At 38.7% G+C, this 21,593-nt stretch overlaps 1 protein-coding gene across 1 annotated transcript in view; it reads right to left on the reverse strand.

The window, feature by feature from the left end:
• The window catches only part of LOC125661898 (uncharacterized), a 140,072-nt gene that overhangs the window by 58,326 nt on the left and 60,153 nt on the right, over positions 1 to 21,593 (reverse strand). Inside the window, 14 exon segments of the mRNA XM_056146460.1 lie at positions 126 to 243; positions 941 to 1,046; positions 1,460 to 1,556; positions 2,284 to 2,339; positions 3,531 to 3,662; positions 4,163 to 4,283; positions 6,067 to 6,187; positions 7,765 to 7,844; positions 8,797 to 8,912; positions 11,465 to 11,523; positions 13,995 to 14,095; positions 17,181 to 17,320; positions 18,633 to 18,850; positions 20,451 to 20,645. Of these exon segments, the coding sequence (XP_056002435.1) occupies positions 126 to 243; positions 941 to 1,046; positions 1,460 to 1,556; positions 2,284 to 2,339; positions 3,531 to 3,662; positions 4,163 to 4,283; positions 6,067 to 6,187; positions 7,765 to 7,844; positions 8,797 to 8,912; positions 11,465 to 11,523; positions 13,995 to 14,095; positions 17,181 to 17,320; positions 18,633 to 18,850; positions 20,451 to 20,645 (1,660 nt within the window).

The raw sequence follows: 21,593 nt of genomic DNA on the forward strand, positions 1-21,593 counted from the left end.
CCTAAACATGTGATATTATCTATATTGTACACCTATACATGTGATATTATCTATATTGTACACCTATACATGTGATAATCTCTATATTGTACGCCTATACATGTGACATTCTCTATTTTGCATACCTGTACATGTGACATTTCCTAGTAAAGGTTTTCTGAAGCTCTGCGGGAGAGTATGTCTTGTTTTTCTGAAGTCCAGTCCACTGAATGGTCACATCAGATATCTTACAAGTCCGCTCCTCTACAAAATCATCGTCAGTCAATAAATCACATCAGATATCTTACAAATCCTCTACAAAATCGTCAGTCAATAAATCACATCAGATATCTTACAAATCCTCTACAAAATCGTCAGTCAATAAATCACATCAGATGTCTTACAAATCCTCTACAAAATCGTCAGTCAATAAATCGCATCAGAAATCTTACAAATTCACTCCTCTACAAAATCATTGTCAGTCAATAAATCACATCAGAAATCTTACAGGTCCGCTCCTCTACAAAAGTATCATCATTCAATAAATCACATCAGATATCTTACAAATCCTCCACAAAATCATCATCAGTCAATAAATACACACCAGATATTTTACAAAATTAGTTAATCACCGACATTCAATAAATATTTATCGCTGGATAAACATCATTGAATAGATATATGTATGTCATTTCATAAATGTCATTGGTTAAATTTTATGGATGCCATGAATAATTAAAAGCTATTGTGAGTGAATAAATAAATGACACTGAATAAATATCATTAACTAAATGAATAGGCAAAGATAACGAACAATGATCAATTTCGTAGTTCCTATAAGCAATACAAAATAGACTTGGACAAACACAGACCCCTGGATATACCAGAGGTGGGATCAGGTGTCTAGGAGGGGTAAGCATCCCCTGTCATTGAATGAAGAAATATGAAAAATTTCAGTTACCGGCATGACACAGTATAACCCTGGTGTCGTTTTCTTTTATAATCCCTGTACTGTGGTCCTCCCCACCTTCCTCCTCCCTTGCCTTGAAGATGTTAGCGGGCTCCAACTGATTAAACAAAAAAACTCGGGATACAAACCACAAAATTCACAGCAAATATACATGTACAGAAATAGGCAAACAGACCAGGCTATACCCCTAGAAAAATAGGAGATGTCTGCCTGTACAATTAGTTAAGGAGGAACCACGTGAGCGCGTATGCTTGGAGGCACAGGTGATTATATTGCTCAGGTTCGAATCGCCTGTGACTGGACTAGAGGCGGAACGATCCATCAGTTCACCGCTGCATCGTGATACTCATCTTTAGAAATATACGGATCGATACATGTCTATTAAATAACGATATCCGTCATATCGTTCTCCAAAAATATCTGAACCATGGTCCAAAATTAAATAACCAACATTGAACATCACACATATATTGTCGACTTGAATCAATGATGACAAACTCTCGTGTTTACCTTGTATCCCAGTGGAGTCTTCGTCGTGTTGTGCAGAATAATCTGTCCGGTGCACAGGCCCGAAAAGTACTTAGGCATGGTCAACGTTTTAGTTGGGCTAGTAACGACAAATAGCAGCATTACTTGTAAGGGACCTCTAGTACTTAATCCATATCAAGTTTCATCAAAATCCTGCAAGCGGTTCTAAAGAAAAATCTAACAAGAGGCCCACAGGCCTTATCAGTCACATGATTATTATATATATGTAGCTGTAGTTAAAAGCACCACTCGCCACAGATAACTGAACCAATGATTGATCACTATTGTAATAGTAAGTCTACATTTAACTACTGAATTATCACCATGGTTTCATTAATTTTTAATATGAACCTCTCTCCTGTACTTATTTAATAACAATAAATAAAATTCCCACCTATCAAATATGAAAGACTTTGTAATAAATTCAAACACATCACTGTGGGCTGATCCACTGCTTTGGAACTCGTCATTGATAATAAAACAAATTAAAGTTCTAACCAGACTTTTACCTGATCAATAGGCCTTCAGCTTTCATCACAAACAAATTAAAGCTCTAACCAGACTCTTACCTGATCAATAGGCCTTCAGCTTTCATCACAAACACATTAAGTTTTAACCAGACTTTTACCTGATCAATAGGCCTTCAGCTTTCATCACAAACAAATTAAAGTTCTAACCAGACTTTTACCTGTCAATAGGCCTTCAGCTTTCATCACAAACAAATTAAAGCTCTAACCAGACTCTTACCTGATCAACAGGCCTTCAGCTTTCATCACAAACACATTAAGTTTTAACCAGACTTTTACCTGATCAATAGGCCTTCAGCTTTTATGAAGTCCAGACTAGGAGGAACTTCTTTTTTCTGGAAATTGCAAAAAGTTAGGACATTTAATGATACGTACACTATCTAGCTTGCCAATATAACCTATTATTGGGACAAATGCTGTCTGACGTGTTTCATACCGATTGTTACACACTGATTTTGACTACAGATAACTCCATTTACTTGTCCAAGATATAGGGCTCACGGCGGGTGTGACCGGTCGACAGGGGATGCTTACTCCTCCTAGGCACCTGATCGCATACTATAAGATATAGGACTCACGCCAGGTGTGACCGGTCAGCAGGGGATGCTTACTCCTCCTAGGCACCTGATCCCATACTATACGATATAGGACTCATGCCAGGTGTGACCAGTCAACAGGGGATGCTTACTCATCCTAGGCACCTGATCCCATACTCTTTGATGTTAAGTAATGTCAAATGATCTATATCTAGAAAAGTCCCAATTTGGTTCTCGTGGTTGAAAAAAAAAAAACCCGAACTTTGATAGTTTTTTCATTCAAGTAATTATGTGACCTCCACAATATGCCTGCTGGTTCCCGTGAGTAAGTTTTAATTTGTTTTTAACATTGTGGTGCAAAAATACAGTCCAATGTGGGTTTCTCCTTGAAACGCGTCACACAACACAGCACAGAAACATTCTACTAAACGCCTCATACAACACAGCACAAAAACATTCTACTAAACACTCATGCAACACAGCACAGAAACATTCTACTAAACGCTCATACAACACAGCACAGAAACATTCTACTAAACGCTCATACAACACAGCACAAAAACATTCTACTAAACGCTCATACAACACAGCACAGAAACATTCTACTAAACCCGTCATACAACACAGCAGAGAAACATTCTACTAAACGCTCATACAACACAGCACAAAAACATTCTACTAAACGCTCATACAACACAGCACAGAAACATTCTACTAAACTCCTCATACAACACACAGCACAGAAACATTCTACTAAACGCTCATACAACACAGCACAAAAACATTCTACTAAACGCTCATACAACACAGCACAAAAACATTCTACTAAATGCCTCATACAACACAGCACAGAAACATTCTACTAAACGCTCATCAAAAAATACAGTTTTAACTTTAGTCTACTTTTTTGTATAAAACATCTCTGATTATTTGACAGCATGACTTAGCATACAAGCATTGTATGAATATTAAACAATTTACGTAACTGACCACATTAGGGTCCAGCGGAGTCCAGGGCTCCACTTCCATGAGTTTGACGCACTCGTTACTAGAATGCAGACCAATAATGGGATAGAAATCTGGCAACGCTTTTCCATGATCCGGCACTGTCATTTTGTGCATCTGCAGAAACAAATTAAGCCTTCAGTAAAAAAAACAAATTTTACCGTAGTTACTAAGTGGTCGTGACATGGAATAGGGCTCAAGTTAATTATCGTACAGTGAATCTCAATTTATTTGCGACATTCATTATTTACACATAATTCTGCAATACCAGCCATCCACAAGAATTTAGTTCTCGTGAATAAATCTTGACCAGTGGAATAATTAAGGCTCAAGATCTCAACAAAAATCAATAAATTATCATATTGTGAATCACATTATCATTTTTGAAAACATTATTTACGAATAATTTTGCAAGACTAACCTCTGACAAAAATTCAGTTTTATTACTTGAATAAACCCTTGCACATTGGAGCCAAAACAATGAATGATAATGGTTAGAGTATATAATGTCTCGCTCTTTGCAAAAATAAGGTCTCATAAAAATAAAAGTGATTGACAGTATAATAGGCTGAAGATCAGAAAAGATCAAATAGAATTTCAAAAGTAAGCACACACACCTCTTGGTCATTCTTGAAGAATATCAACTCGTGACTTTTGACATCGTACTCTACTGCCATGACGTCCCCCACCGTGCATTTCTCCGTCACGATTTGACTGGATCCCTTCTCCATGTAGATTCTGTAACCGAAAGTACGAAAGTTCGAAAATCATACTACTGTGTTTCCACAGATACACACCACCGTACAGATTCCGTAACCAATACGAAAGTCATACTACTGAAATTCAACGAACACACACCACCGTACAGATTCCGTAACCGATACGAAAGTCATACTACTGAAATTCAATGAACACACACCACCATGCTGTTTGCAAACTTTAAGGTGTACTTATTCAGATAGAAGGCTTAAATAGATTTTGCCTCCTGCTTTATCCTATTATAATGTACATTAAAAAATAGGATTATAAATCAAATTACTCATGCTTCTATGGCTCTTATGCAAGGGAAAAACAAACGTTTGTCTTTTATGGTCACTTAGTGTGTGACAGATGTACAGTCACTTAGGGTGTGACAGATGTACAGTCACATAGAGTGTGACAGATGGATAGTCACTTAGGGTGTGACAGATGTACAGTCACTTAGTGTGTGACAGATGTACAGTCACATAGAGTGTGACAGATGGATAGTCACTTAGGGTGTGACAGATGTACAGTCACTTAGTGTGTGACAAATGGACAGTCACTTAGTGTGTGACAGATGGACAGTCATTTAGTGTGTGACCGATGTACAGTCACTTAGTGTGTGACAGATGTATAGTCACTTAGGGTGCTTTTGTTAAAAACAGTTATCTCCCCAAATTGAAAGTGCTCCAAATTACAACCCCCCCCCCCCCATTAAACATTAATGTACTTTATGGTATTACAGAGTTTGACACTAAATTTTCCACTATACTAGCCAAAAGGACTGCTAGATTGTGTAATTTACTCAGCATGCTGATTGGTGACTAGTCTCACTGCCGAAGGCACACAGATCAATTGCAAAAGGGATGAAGGGGAGAGTGCTGGAGGTGGCTTATCCCCTTCTGATGGGGGGGGGGGGGGGGGGGGTTCACAAACTATCTTACATCCTCCACCCCTCTTAGATCCACTATAACTTTTCAGATAATAACTGGATCCTCCGTCTCTACAATATCTATGTCTACAAATGGCAATGAAGCATTATACAAAGTTTCAAGTCAATCCAATAAGCCATACAGGAGGAGCGGCCACAAGATTTTGTGACAGACAGATGCACAAACTGACAGAATGTAGAAAAACAATACTAGGGGTGAAACGATGCATCGCGATGCGGCCGAATCGCGATGTAGAGGTCTCGATTTGATGTTCGATTTATTCCAGGTCTGTTTCGGTTCGATACGGTTCTAGAATCATAGCATACATTGTTTTTGATAACATGGTTTCTGATTTGCCAATGGAATTGAAAATTGCCCAATCAACGTACGAGTAGACTTTGCTGTACCAAAATGGACACAGTCAAGTTGAAAAATGCACCCGGCTTTAGGACAAGTGATAAGAGTGTTGCTTTATGTTACCTAAACGCTTTTATATTATGTAGAATTTATCTGCAGAGAGCAATAAATACAATAAACATAAAAAAAATCTAAGCATTATAAAGAATTTGGAACATGCTATTGTATCGAATCGAAAATCATTGAATCGAGACAAAAGTATCGAAAATCGAATCGAATCGAGAAGGTACTGTATCGTTTCACCCCTAAACAATACGTCTCCCCCCCCCCGAAAGAAGGGAGACATAATTAATGCTTAAAAGGATAAAAATAAAAATTCTGGCCAGTTTATACAGTTACTCAGACAGACAGACAGATGGACAAACAGAAGAACAGAATGATGCTACAGACAGACATACAGATCAAGTGTGTTAGACCAGGGCAATACATACTTTCCATCATCAGCATGGTATCCGTAGGAATTGCCCTTCCACCCGGGCATATTGTCACTACCGTAATTCTTCGGACAAAGCCCCACACCAGCATCACATTTAGTTCCACCGCAAAGAATCTCTGAAAAAGACATACTTCCTCTGATCCATTTAACTCAAACTTCTTGATTTTCTGCTTAAATAAACATGATAGAAAATGTTCAGGTGCCACAGAGCTTACCCCAAGTCAATTATCTCAGAGTGAAATGTGGCTCTTTAGACGACCCTAACTGTGACCCCTGACTGTGACCCCACACTTACCCCAATTCACTTAGGAACATGCCAAAAATTCATAATTACTGGACAACCATTTAAAACATACGGCATGTCAATGAAGTTTCATTTACAACTAATTTAATTGCCGAGACATCAGTAAGGGTTGAAGTCATTCAGAAAAATCGCATCTTTACCTCCAGGATTTATTTGCCGTTGTTGTAAGAATAAACAGAAAAGTTTGTGAGCCACTGGAAATCTGCATTGAGACAGTAAGAATGGCAAGGAGTAAGGATGTAACAATTAACGAGGCGGTACATCACGGTCATATTATGCTACGGTTCGATTCACAATACTTTAAACTATACCGCGGTTTGGTATGCTCGGTTCAGTTTTGCTTTAAAATGGCTCATATATTCGCATTCAAAACATTAATCCCCTATTGTGGCCCCAAGCTTTCATGTAACTGTAAAATTCTCTGGCCCAATGGTTCTTGAGAAGAAGATTTTTAAAGATATATATTTCTATGTACATTGTAAAACTTTGATCCCCTATTGTGGCCCCACCGCTCGGGGGCATGATTTTAACAAACTTGAATGTGCACTATGTCAGGAAGCTTTTATGTAAATGTAAACTTTTCTGGCCCAGTGATTTTTGAAAAGATAATTTTCAATGATTTTTCATATACATTTGTATGTAAAACTTTGATCCCCTATTGTGGCCCCATCCAACCCCCAGGACCCATGATATTTACATACTTGCACCTGCAGTAGGTAAGAAAGCTTGTATGTAAATTTGTACCTTCTTGGTCCAATGGTTCTTGAGATGAAGATTCTTAAAGATTTTCCATATATATTCACACCTAAATCTTTGATCCCCTATTGCCCCCCCCCCCCCCCCCACCCTACCCCCCCACCATGATTTTAACAAACTTGAATCTGCACTATTACAGGAAGCTTAAATGTAAATTTCTGCTCTTGTAGACTAGTGGTTCTTGAGAAGATTTTTTAATGACCTAATCCTATTTTGCATTTTTGTAATTATTTCTCCTTTGAGGGGGGAATGGTCCTTTATTTGAACAAACTTGTACATGTTTTCCCTAAGGGTGCTTTCTGCCAAGTTCGGTTAAAATTGGCCCTGTGGTTCTGAGGAAGAAGTTGAAACGTGAAAAGTTTGTATACAGACGAACAGACAGATGGACAACGGGTCATTAGAAAAGCTCCCTTGAGCTCTCAGCTCAGGTGAGCTAAAAACCCATCAAATTGACAGTCAGATAGTTCTTGTAATAAATGAACACATTTTAAAAAGTATATATTACACTTAACCAATTTTCTAATTTTGTGGGGAAATAAACCAAAATGATAGATTTGAACCTTGAACACTTAACACTGCAATAATGAAATCCCAAATCAGTAACTATTGAATACACGTTAACTAGTTTCTTACTTATGGAGAAACGCCGTAGGGTTTCCGAGAAAGGTTTTGGTGCCACAAATTGTCCTACTTTCTTGGCACCAGTCACATAGCTACAAAAGAGAAGAAAAAAAGAGCCTTTTAAAATGCCCAGGTAACTCTCAAGAAGGGCAATACAGAACTAGATTATAAATTCATGCTACCATGTGGAAAAACTGACGTGTAATCCCAAAATATGTTACATCATTCAGCACTCCTCCAGTCTCTCAGCATCTCCTGTGTAAAATTAATCATCCCTTTGTGAAATTTCCCCCACCCCCTCCTTCTGTAAAACTAAATCCATCCCAGTCACAGTGGCTAAGTGGTGGAACATTCGCTTTGTAACTGGGAGGTCACGAGTTCAAACCCAATTCGTGTCACGGCCGCATCAAACCTCAGACATAACTATAGGTAGTGACTGCTCATTCGCTAAACACTCGTTGGGTGGTTGTGTATAGCTTGAGAATTTTTCACTCATATGGAGACGTCACCATTGACGGTGAAGGGCTGCAAAATTTTCACCTACGCTTGGCGCTTACAACCTTTAAGCAGGGAAGGATCTTTATCATGCCACACCTGATGTGACACAGGGCTTCAGTCTCGTCTGAAGGACCGCTCCATTTATAGTCACTTCTTACGACAAGCAAGGGGTACTGAGGACCTATTCTAACCCGGATACCCATGGGATCCAAACACTTGGCATTTAGAAGTGAGAATCACAGGTCTTTCGGATATGACCTAAAAACAGGGGTTGTAAGAGGCATTGGAACATTAAAGAACCCTCTCACTGCTATGATCAAGATTTGTGTTACTTATCCTGGTAACGTCTAAATATGAGCAAACAATTCTCAACAGGAAGACAAACAATCCTCCCATTTAAAGATTTTCTTTTCGGGTACACTAACATCTCCCTCTCCCAAGCTACAAAATTAATGTGAAAGCATGCACTCTCAAACCTTTGGCACACAGCCAACTAAACTTTGCCAATATTATCTCTCATACAAAATGAATTTGTATTCTCCTCACCAGACGATGCCCGCCTCCTGCAGGGCCACGGCTCCCCGGCAGAACTCTGTGTAATACTGAACAAACTTGGGTACTATTGTCGTATCGCTTTGGTACGCTGAGTGTGTGATTGCCCCCTACATCAATATAAAAAATATAAGAAAGTTTTTTCTCTTCTTTTATTTAAACAAAATAATGTCAGTATCATATGAACATATCAAAATAGGATTGTCACATGGTGGTTTTCAAATGATACAAAAATATCACTAAAAATCCTTAAACCTCCCACCACCCTCACTGAATAACAACTGTATTATCAAAGTGACCAGAAATACAGAAAACCTATTTTCATTCCTCCCGTGCAAGAAATGTTTCCAAACATTGCCATTGCCAAGATTTCTAGCTATACACACTACTCCTACACTCTATACACACTAGTCCTTCACTCTGTACACACTAGTCCTTCACTCTACACACACTAGTCCTCCACTCTACACACACTAGTCCTTCACTCTGTACACACTAGTCCTTCACTCTACACACACTAGTCCTCCACTCTACACACACTAGTCCTTCACTCTATACACACTAGTCCTTCACTCTATACACACTAGTCCTCCACTCTATACACACTAGTTCTCCACTCCATACACACTAGTCCTTCACTCTATACACACACTAGTCCTTCACTTTATACACACTAGTCCTCCACTCTATACACACACTAGTCCTTCACTTTATACACACTAGTCCTTCATTCTATACACATAAGTCCTTCATTCTATACACACTAGTCCTTCATTCTATACACACTAGTCCTTCACTCTATACATACTAGTCACTAGTCCTTCACTCTATCCACACTAGTCCTTCATTCTATACACACTAGTCCTACACTCTATACACACTAGTCACTAGTCCTCCACTCTATACACACTAGTCCTCCACTCTATACACACCAGTCCTCCACTCTATACATACTAGTCCTCCACTCTATACACACTAGTTCTTCACTCTATACACACTAGTCCTTCACTCTATACACACCAGTCCTCCACTCTATACATACTAGTCCTCCACTCTATACACACTAGTTCTTCACTCTATACACACTAGTCTTTCACTCTGTACACACTAGTCCTTCACTCTATACACACTCTATACACACTAGTCCTTCACTCTGTACACACTAGTCCTTCACTCTATACGCACTAGTCCATCACTCTATACGCACTAGTCCTTCACTCTATACACACTAGTCCTTCACTCTGTACACACTAGTCCTCCACTCTATACACACTAGTCCTTCACTCTATCCACACTAGTCCTTCACTCTATACACACTCTGTACACACTAGTCCTTCACTCTATACACACCAGTCCTCCACTCTATACACACCAGTCCTCCACTCTATACATACTAGTCCTTCACTCTATACATACTAGTCCTTCACTCTATATATACTAATCCTTCACTCTATACACACTAGTCCTTCACTCTGTACACACTAGTCCTCCACTCTATACACACTAGTTCTTCACTCTATATACACTCTATACACACTAGTCCTTCACTCTATACACACTCTGTACACACTAGTCCTTCACTCTATACACACTAGTTCTTCACTCTGTACACTCTATACACATTAGTCCTTCACTCTATACACACTAGTCCTTCACTCTATACACACTAGTCCTTCACTCTATACACATTCTGTACACACTAGTCCTCCACTCTGTACACACTAGTCCTCCACTCTGTACACACTAACCCTTCACTCTATACACACTAGCCCTTCACTCTGTACACACTAGCCCTTCACTCTGTACACACTAACCCTTCACTCTATACACACTAGTCCTTCACTCTATACACACTAATCCTTCACTCTATACACACTAGTTCTTCACTCTATACACACTAGCCCTTCACTTTATACACACTAGTTCTTCACTCTTCACTCTATACACACTAGCCCTTCACTTTATACACACTAGTCCTTCACTCTATACACACTAGCCCTTCACGCTATACACACTAACCCTTCACTTTATACACACTAGTCCTTCACTCTGTACACACTAGCCCTTCACTCTATACACACTAACCCTTCACTCTATACACACCAGTCCTTCACTCTATACACACTAGCCCTTCACTCTATACACACTAACCCTTCATTTTATACACACTAGTCCTTCACTCTGTACACACTAGTCCTTCACTCTGTACACACTAGTCCTCCACTCTATACACACTCTATACACACTAGCCCTTCACTCTATACACACTAACCCTTCACTCTATACACACTAGTCCTTCACTCTATACACACTAGTCCTTCACTCTGTACACACTAGCCCTTCACTCTATACACACTAGTCCTCCACTCTGTACACACTAGTCCTTCACTCTATACACACTAGTCCTTCACTCTATACACACTAGCCCTTCACTCTATACACACTAGCCCTTCACTTTATACACACTAGTCCTTCACTCTATACACACTAGTCCTTCACTCTATACACACTAGTCCTTCACTCATTTAAGTCACAAAGAAGCAGTTAATCAATGGTGAATTGCAAAATAAATTCGTTACAAATAGAGTTGGTTTACAGTCAAAGGGACAGTATGAAGCTTACAGCATATAGCTTATAAATCTATTGGTGGTGATTTCATTACCTGTGGAGCTGACAGCCGAATCTTCAGTCTATCCCCTTGTTGTACACACAGTCTCAAATCTACAACCAATCAAAATCAACAATCAGACATCCAATCAAATTCAACAATCAGACAACCAATCAAATTCAACAATCAGACAACCAACCAAATTCAAAAATCAGACAACCAATCAAATTCAACAATCAAACAACCAATCAAGTTCCACAACCAGACATCTAGTCAAATCTAAATTTAGAAACTCATTAGACTGAAACTCATGTTCCATTAAAACAGAACTACAGAAAATCTTCAGGACCACCAAAAACAATCCGTTATAACCAAACTTCATTATACAGTAAAATACGGTTATAGTGAATCTCCAGGGCCAGCTAAATAGAGTTGGTTATAACAGAAATTCATCATATCCAATAGCATTTATGTCATATTCATTTAAAAAGGAATAAATCGCTTTGTAATTTGAAATCCAATTTCAAGGATAATATGATTTCTATACAGTAAAACAGCTTATGATGAAGTGCTGGAGATGATAAATTTTCATTTGTTATAAAAGTAATTCATTATTTCCATTAAGTTTATGCTTTTAAACTGTAGGAAATGAAAATCACTTTACTGTAAGCATAAATTCATTATAAACATGTTCACTGTAACTGTGTTTTATTGTAAGTACATATTCATTATAAGTGTGTTCACTGTAACTTCATTTTACTGTAAGCATGTATTCATTATAACCTAGTGTGTTCACTGTAACCATGTTTCACTGTAAGTGTGAATTCATTATAAGCGTGTTTGTTGTAACCTAGTTTCACTGTAAGCGTGAATTCATTATAAGTGTGTTCACTGTAACCGTGTTTTACTGTAAGTGTGAATTCATCATAAGTGTGTTCACTGTAATTGTGTTTTACTGTAAGAGTGAGTTCATCATAAGTGTGTTTACTATAACTGTGTTTTACTGTAAGAGTGAGTTCATTATAAGTGTGTTCACTGTAACCATGTTTTACTGTAAGCATGAATTCATAATAAGCATGTTCACTGTAACCGTGTTTTACTGTAAGTGTGAATTCATTATAAGCGTGTTTGTTGTAACCTAGTTTCACTGTAAGCGTGAATTCATTACAAGTGTTTTCACTGTAACCATGTTTTACTGTAAGCATGAATTCATAATAAGCATGTTCACTGTAACCATGTTTTACTGTAAGTGTGAATTCATTATGAGCATGTTTGTTGTAACCTAGTTTCACTGTAAGCGTGAATTCATTATAAGTGTGTTCACTGTAACTGTGTTTTACTGTAAGCGTGAATTCATTATAAGCGTGTTCACTGTAACCATGTTTTACTGTAAGCGTGAATTCATTACAAGTGTGTTCACTGTAACCATGTTTTACTGTAAACATGAATTCATAATAAGCATGTTCACTGTAACCGTGTTTTACTGTAGGTGTGAATTCATTATAAGCGTGTTCACTGTAACTATGTTTTACTGTAAGCGTGAATTTATTGAATTGAATATATTCTATTGACAAGAACATCCAGAGGATTAGACACAAGCTCAGTAACCTCAACATAACCATGTATCACTGTACATTGCAACATTACATATTTTTAATTTTATTGTGGTTTGAAATTTGTTGAAAACGAGGACCCAGAAATGTGAGTCCCCACAAAATCTAATAATTTCGCAATATCTTTCTTATTTCCTTGTTCTTTACACGGCACAATCCCACATCCTGCAAAACCTGAATTTATCTCCCACATCCTGCCAAAATCTGAATTTATCTCCCACATCCTGCAAAACCTGAATTTATCTCCCTCATCCTGCCAAATCTGAATTTATCTCCCACATCCTGCCAAATCTGAATTTATCTCCCACATCCTGCCAAATCTGAATTTCTCTACCAAACTCTGTCAGATTAGGCAAGTTTCACTGTTGCTTATTATGACATTGAATCATTTTCTAGTTCTTTGGTTATATCCTAAATTGAACTATCTTCTCATTTTTTATTTTCAACCATTAATGCTGATTTGATGGTCTGACACATTACTGGAGCTGTAAAATCAGCTTTAACAGACACAAATAACAGACGAGAGGATAGTTGTTCCCATTGTAATGCAATGTTTGTTTCTTTGTTATTATTTATTTGATATGGTGAGAAATGTTCACACAAGATGTTAATGCAAGGTGAAGATAACGAACAGTGATCAATCTCATAACTCCCACAAGCAATACAAAATAGATAGTTGGGCAAACATGGACCCATGGACACACCAGAGGTGGGATTAGGTGCCTAGGAGGAGTAAGCATCCCCTGTCGACCGGTCACACCCGCCGTGAGCCCCATATCCTGATCAGGTAAACGGAGTTATCCGCAGTCAAAATCAGTGTGCCAAGAACGGTTAATATGTTCTAATGTCATCGTATCACGACATCACGCTCTTTCATTTACGTATAATTGTTTAATTACCACATATTAACCCTCAGTACATTAGCCAATCAAAATGCAGATAACAAAAAACCCAGCTGCATTAAACTGTACCTTTATTGTAGTCCAGCGTCTGTCTAACATCGGAGAAGTGGATCTTGTTGTTGAACGATCGACCTAGACCCGGGGCGGCCATGACAGTTTTCCCCTCCGTGCTGCGATCAGTACAAGAAGAATAGATTAAAAATCAAGAACCGAGAAGTTCAATAAAAAGTATTTGAGAGTACTGATATTATACTGATGTAACTTTAATATATCTTCCCTAGACTCTGTGCTTTATTGTCATAAACTATTAACTAAAGTTGAACTTCAGTATCTCAAATACTGATATCTCGAATGCAAGGTGAAGATAACGAACAGTGATCAATCTCATAACTCCTACAAGCAATACAAAATAGATAGTTGGGCAAACACGGACCCCTGGACACACCAGAGGTGGGATCAGGTGCCTAGGAGGAGTAAGCATCCCCTGTTGACCGGTCACACCCGCCGTGAGCCCCATATCCTGATCAGGTAAACGGAGTTATCTGCAGTCATAATCAGTGTGCCAAGAACGGCTTAACAATCGGTATGAAACACGTCAGACAGATTTGACCCAATGCGAGGTCGTATTGACGAACTAGATCGTTATAACGACCATAGAATTTGCGAAATGCTGACTTCAATCGAGACTGTTGAAATCCCTGTACCATCAACTTGTTTGTCAGTAGCTTACCTCGATTTAAAAACTGACTATACCCAGAGCAAGCTCTTGTATATCGAATTAGTTGAGATATATAAACACCATATGCATATAAAATAAATTAATGTTTATTCGGTATATAAATATATACATACATATATAAATACCAAGCATAACTCATGAAAGCTCGAAAGCTTATTTCCAATGGGGTCCTTTTAATGTATGGATGTTTGCGCTAGGGGGTCATTTCTGTGGAAGGAAACCCACATGTCCGAGCAGACGACCGTCATACCCTCTCACATGCAACCACTGCCAATCACAGGGATCGAACTCGGGTCGCAGCGGTGAGAAGCGAGAGCGTTACCCGGACACCCATGGATATGTCAAAGTGATTTGGAAGTCCCAACTGCTTATTCTTCAAGTATTTTACATTCAATATCTTGAATCCTCGAATATCTCAAAGTTTTTTCTGGGTTCACATGTTCAAGATAACAAGGTTTTGATATTTTTAAATTCACAGAGGTGATCCGACATTTCGGATCATCACATTGTGGTGATCCGATTCCAGATCATATCTCTCTGAAACTGCTGATGTCTCAATTAATGTACTGACGCATTTTTTTTAGTGGATTATATCGACTGTGTCACAAACAAAACTATACACAAAAATAATCTCACTGTATACTTGAGTTTTTTGTAATTAGGAATACATTCATTACTTAATTCTAAATTACATAAAGGGGATAAATAAATTTATCATTAGGCCAATTCAACTTAATTGATAGATTATCATCCCCGCACACCCCTCAAAAATTGGCCCGCCCCGAATTTTTTTATTTTGTGAAACTTGCGATTTCCGGAATATTTTCATGTCCGACTCCGGTATTTACACTTCTTGTTTACATTTCCGGTTTAGCAACGTGAAAAGCCACCTGAAGAAAATAGATCTAGTATATGGTTTTCTTAATTTCTCACGTTCTTACAGACGTAAATCTTGAAGAAGTTAGGTATATATCTGTTTGAAATTTAACTCAACCTGGAATTCGTCTGAAAATAGCATACTATTAGGTTGATTTTCACCTGGCATTAAATGATGCGCATCTGTTGAAAACAAGAGGTACTGTGAGCAATGCTCACTAACAATACCCCACCCCCGCTTACCCCAATCTCCTAAAGGGTGTTGGTAATAGGTATAAACTAACTCTTTTCTGAGTGTAAAAAACAAATGGCATGACAAACCGAACCATATTGCTACTTCGATGTTCAGTGCGCATGACCTTTGACCTTTTGACCCCAAAATCGATAGGGAACATCTTCTTCCCATGGGTAGTCCATATGTATGATATGGTGACTGTAGGTGGAAAGGATAACACTTTAGAGCCCGGAAACCATATTGCTACTTCAATGTCCAGTGCGCTTGACCTTTGACCTTTTGACCCCAAAATCGATAGGGAACATCTTCATCCCATGGGTAGTCCATATATATGATATGGTGACGGTAGGTGGAAAGGATAATGCTTTAGAGCCCGGAAACCATATTGCTACTTCGATGTCCAGTGTGCTTGACCTTTGAGCTTTTGACCCCAAAATCGATAGGGAACATCTTCATCCCATGGGTAGTCCATATATATATGGTGACGGTAGGTGGAAAGGGTAATGCTTTAGAGCCCGGAAACCATTGCGTCTACAGACGGACGGACGGACAGACAGACAGACGGACAACCCGATTCCAGTATACCCCCCCCCTCCCCACAACTTGTTGTGGAAAAAACCGTTTGTCTTTAATATTTTTCTCAGAAAATAATAAATAAAATCCTCCCACCCGCCCCATACTTCTTGCTGACCCTGGATGATAATCTACTAATTAAGTTGAATTGACCTTACTACAGTAACTTGATCCGAAAAGTTGGATCACGTCTAGTTGACAGGTGTGGATAATCAGATCAATCTCAACGCTTCAAGTCACATTTAATCTGATGATCCACGCTCATCAACTCGACATGATCTGACTATTTGGATCAAGTTACTGCAGTAATACATCTGTAATATATCTACCAACTTGTACAGCCTGAACATATTTAATAGATTGACAATGGTTCCTGGTACAAGTCATACACTGATTCAGAGAAAGGCAATTATATATTAAACACCCCCTACTAACAGTAAATATAGTTACACTCTGTATAACTTATTCTGCTTCTTTCAATGTCTGCTTTAAACACCCCCTACTAACAGTAAATATAATTACACTCTGTATAACTTATTCTGCTTCTTTCAATGTCTGCTTTAAACACCCCCTACTAACAGTAAATATAGTTACACTCTGTATAACTTATTCTGCTTCTTTCAATGTCTGCTTTAAACACCCCCTACTAACAGTAAATATAGTTACACTCTGTATAACTTATTCTGCTTCTTTCAATGTCTGCTTTAAACACCCCCTACTAACAGTAAATATAGTTACACTCTGTATAACTTATTCTGCTTCTTTCAATGACTGCATTAAACACCCCCTACTAACAGTAAATATAATTTCATTCTGTTTAACAACTACACACCTTAAACATATTGGAGGGCACATTCCACTGACAACATCAATCTCTACTTCATTGAAGGTCACAGGATTCAAGGTCACTCCGTGGATCTCTGAGGATGAGGTCAAGGACATTGCCATGGGTCTCAGCTCTGTCCGCAGGTTCTACAGATATACAGTTGTATCTCATTATTATACGGTCAATATAAGCTTGTTCACATGCATTACACTTATTGATAATAATCATATCACAGCCAACAATATTGGGTCCCTCCTTAATTACAATCAAACTCCTGTCAAGATTTGTTCCCTTAATTATGCTTTCATTGACATTGACCTAGTTTTTCCAGCGGCACTCCTTCTTTAACATCATCATAAACACTGACCAGTCAATACAGTAAATTATTGCACAGCTGATCATTAAATAAAGCATAAAGACATTGCTAATTCATGGTTTCATGTCACTGACACACCAGCTTTATTGCTCATAGTGTGATGTACTTGTCATGTACAACCTGAGGTGTACGCCCACTCATGAATACAGCCTGAGGTGTACGCCTACTCATGAATACAGCTTGTGGTTTATGCCCACTCATGAATACAACCTGGGGTGTACGCCAACCCATGAATACAACCTGAGGTGTACGTCCACTCATGAATACAACCTGGGGTGTTCGCCCACCCACGAATACAACCTGAGGTGTACGCCCACTCATGAATGCAACCTGAGGTGTACACCCACTCATGAACACAGCTTGTGGTTTATGCCTACTCATGAATACAGCCTGTGGTGTACGCCCACTCACAAACATAAAGTGAAATCTATGCCCACTCACAAACACAACTTGATTTGAACGCCAGTGATATTATTGTATAGTAACAGCTACATAAAATCTTAGTCTAGAAAATGTTCTAACATTCTGCAAGATTTTACATAAAATCTTAGTCTAGAAAATGTTCTGACATTCTGTAAGATTTTACATTAATTCTTCGTCTGGAAAATGTTCTAACATTCTGTAAGATTTTAAGAGCTTCAATCTTCTAAGTCTTTTGTATGTAAACATTATTTTATATCTATAATTCAAACAGTATTTCATTACGATGAAAGGTGAAGAAAACGAACAGTGATCAATCTCACAACTTCTATGAACAGTACAAAATACAGAGATGGGTAAACAAGGACCCCTGGATATACTAGTGTTGGGATCAGCTGCCTAGGAGGAATAAGCATCCCCTGTCGACCGGTCACACACGCCCTGAGCCCTTTACCCTGATCAGGTAAACAGAGTTATCCGTAGTCAAAATCAGGATCAGACAACAGACACTGCCTATATAAGTCCTCTCCGTTTTCTATCTATATGTATAGACACTGATATTCTGTGGGACTTTTTTTACAGACATAAAATATAATAGATAGGTTATTTTCTATCTATATGTAAATACCAGTAGGCATACAATGTGATAATAGATAAGTTACCCAGAGCTTCTTAACGCAAGCCACACACATTCCACAATCCACACATCCCGGTGTTTTAGTTTTACAGCCACACTCCCTTAGATCCGTGCCCATGATTCTGTTATAAGGACACAGTTCTCCCTTTTCACAGCACAAGTTGCACAGAGTGCAGACAGACTGGATATGTTCAGTGTCGGGAAGTGGGGTCCAGTTGTGAGTACAGCCCAAAGTAGCATTCACTGCAATGTAGCATTATACAGAGTGAACAAAATGAGACTACACTAAGGCCTATAAAATTAGTTACTTGGTTCTCACATCCTGTTTAAACCATGCTAATTAACCATTTCTATCCTAAAATGAATAACAAAAAATCTGGAACTCCGACTGCATGTTAGACAGCATATACTCGTATCAGTAAAATGTTGGACAAAGTCCGCCATCGCCATCCCAATGGTTGCGTAAACAGTTAAAATTTGGCAAATGACTAACAATGATTTGTATAGTTTCAAGTATTTCTGAATCATTAATATCGGTACAGATATAAAAAGGCATAGTATGATACGCATTATTTTGCCATGGCACATTGTGAGAGCAGTTTCATTCTATTAAAGAGGGTGAGTTTTCAATCAAAATATGAATAAAAATCCCTTGCCTGTTTTTCATCAAATAAAAAAGAACACCTTTCCACGACAATTTTTGACAAAATTGGCCAAAGAACCAATTTTTTTTTTTGCATAAATATATTTAGATATGCTAATCACTGTGTGTAAATACTCTTTTATTATTCTTTTCATTATCAAAATGCAATTAAAATGATTGAAATGTAAATATACATCAAGAAAAAGAATGCCTTTCAGTTTCTGATGGTATACCTGTACCTCCAACATTTTCATACTGACATATATTTCACAGAGCATTAAATCATACTCCATTCAATGTGAATGTGAAGAGATAGTACACTCCATTCAATAAGTCAGTGTGAAGAGGCTCGAGATACAACATCTCATAAAGTTTCAAAAACTGAAAGACTTTTCTTACAAAACAGGATAAGCTTTCTTAAAAGCACATTAACATGAATGGTTATCGTTGTGAGACAGCAGACTGTGGAAGGATACATTGTGAGACAGAAGGCTGTGGAAGGATACATTGTGAGACAGTAGGCTGTGGAAGGATACATTGTGAGACAGCAGGCTGTGGAAGGATACATTGTGAGACAGCAGGCTGTGGAAGGATACATTTTGAGACAGTAGGGTGTGGAAGGACACATTGTGAGACAGCAGGTTTTGGAAGGATACACTGTGAGACAGCAGGCTGTGGAAGGATACATTGTGAGACAGTAGGCTGTGGAAGGATACATTGTGAGACAGTAGGCTGTGGAAGGATACATTGTGAGACAGTAGGCTGTGGAAGGATACATTGTGAGACAGTAGACTGTGGAAGGATACATTGTGAGACAGCAGGCTGTGGAAGGATACATTGTGAGACAGCAGGCTGTGGAAGGATACATTGTGAGACAGCAGGCTGTGGAAGGATACATTGTGAGACAGAAGGCTGTGGAAGGATACATTGTGAGGCAGTAGGCTGTGGAAGGATACATTGTGAGACAGAAGGCTGTGGAAGGATACATTGTGAGACAGTAGGCTGTGGAAGGATACATTGTGAGATAGTAGGCTGTGGAAGGATACATTGTGAGACAGCAGGCTGTGGAAGGATACATTGTGAGACAGCAGGCTGTGGAAGGATACATTGTGAAACAGCAGGCTGTGGAAGGATACATTGTGAAACAGCAGGCTGTGGAAGGATACAATCCAAGACAGGGACTAAATGCTGATCACCAACCTGAGTTCAGAGGAATGTTCTGTGAGATAACGGCTACCAGGCCCTGCCTCCTGAGGATGCGATCAGTGACGTCTCGCACGATACAGAATACATGGAGACTATAGTCTCGCACGCTCTTCTCCGTGTCCTCATTCACAGACTGGGTTTTCATCTGAGGCAGGTAACAGCGAGACTCGATCGTCAAACCCTTCGTCCCTGAAAAATCAACTAGAGATTGGTTTTATGAAAAACAAATGTCTCCCCAGCTCCCCAAATTGGAAGTGCTCCAAATGAAATCTCCTCCCCTTAATGCACTGCATGGTGTGGAGAAAGAAAAGCATGAGCAGGAACATAGACATTATGAACTCCTATAAGCCACATAGGAGAAGTGTTCACATACTATTTTACACCCTCCACCCCTCAGATCCACTATAACTTTAAGGAAAATAATTGGATCATCCTGTCCCTACAATATGCACATCTGCAAATGGCAATGAAGTATTGTACAACATTTCAAGTCAATCGGATAAGCCATATAGGAGGAGAAGCATTCATAAGCTATTTTAACATCCTCCATCCCTCCAAGATCCACTATAACTTTTAGGAATCCCATCCCACAAATATGCACATCTACAAATACAGAGTTTCAAGTCTATCCGATAACCCATTATCCCCCCCCCCCCCCCCCCCCCCATAGGAGAAGTGTTCACAAGATTTTGTGATAGACAGATGGACAGTTGTTTTGTTCAAATATTTTTTAGATAATCAGAATGAGTCTGAGTGACTTGTAAAAGTCATTTCCTGTAAATGATAGCAATTCTATGCATTTATTTCCAAGTTTTAAACAATTATAATCTTCAAATTACAACCCCAGAATTTTTGCTTTCTGGACTCTCTCTAGGTGGAGGGCTGCAAAGACTCACCAAACAAACTGCGGGAAAATTCTCGTTCCAAACGACTAGTCAAACAAACTACGGGAAATTTCTCATTCCAAACGACTAGTTAAACAGACTACGAGAAAATTCTCATTCCAAACGACTAGTCAAACTAACTATGGGAAAATTCTCATTCCAAACAACTAATAAATTTGATGATTCGTCAAACAGACTACGGGAAAAATTACCATTCCAAATGACTAATAAACTTGATATCTGGTCAATACAT

Source organism: Ostrea edulis, chromosome 8 (assembly GCF_947568905.1).
Source record: "Ostrea edulis chromosome 8, xbOstEdul1.1, whole genome shotgun sequence".
NCBI classification, from domain to species: domain Eukaryota; kingdom Metazoa; phylum Mollusca; class Bivalvia; order Ostreida; family Ostreidae; genus Ostrea; species Ostrea edulis.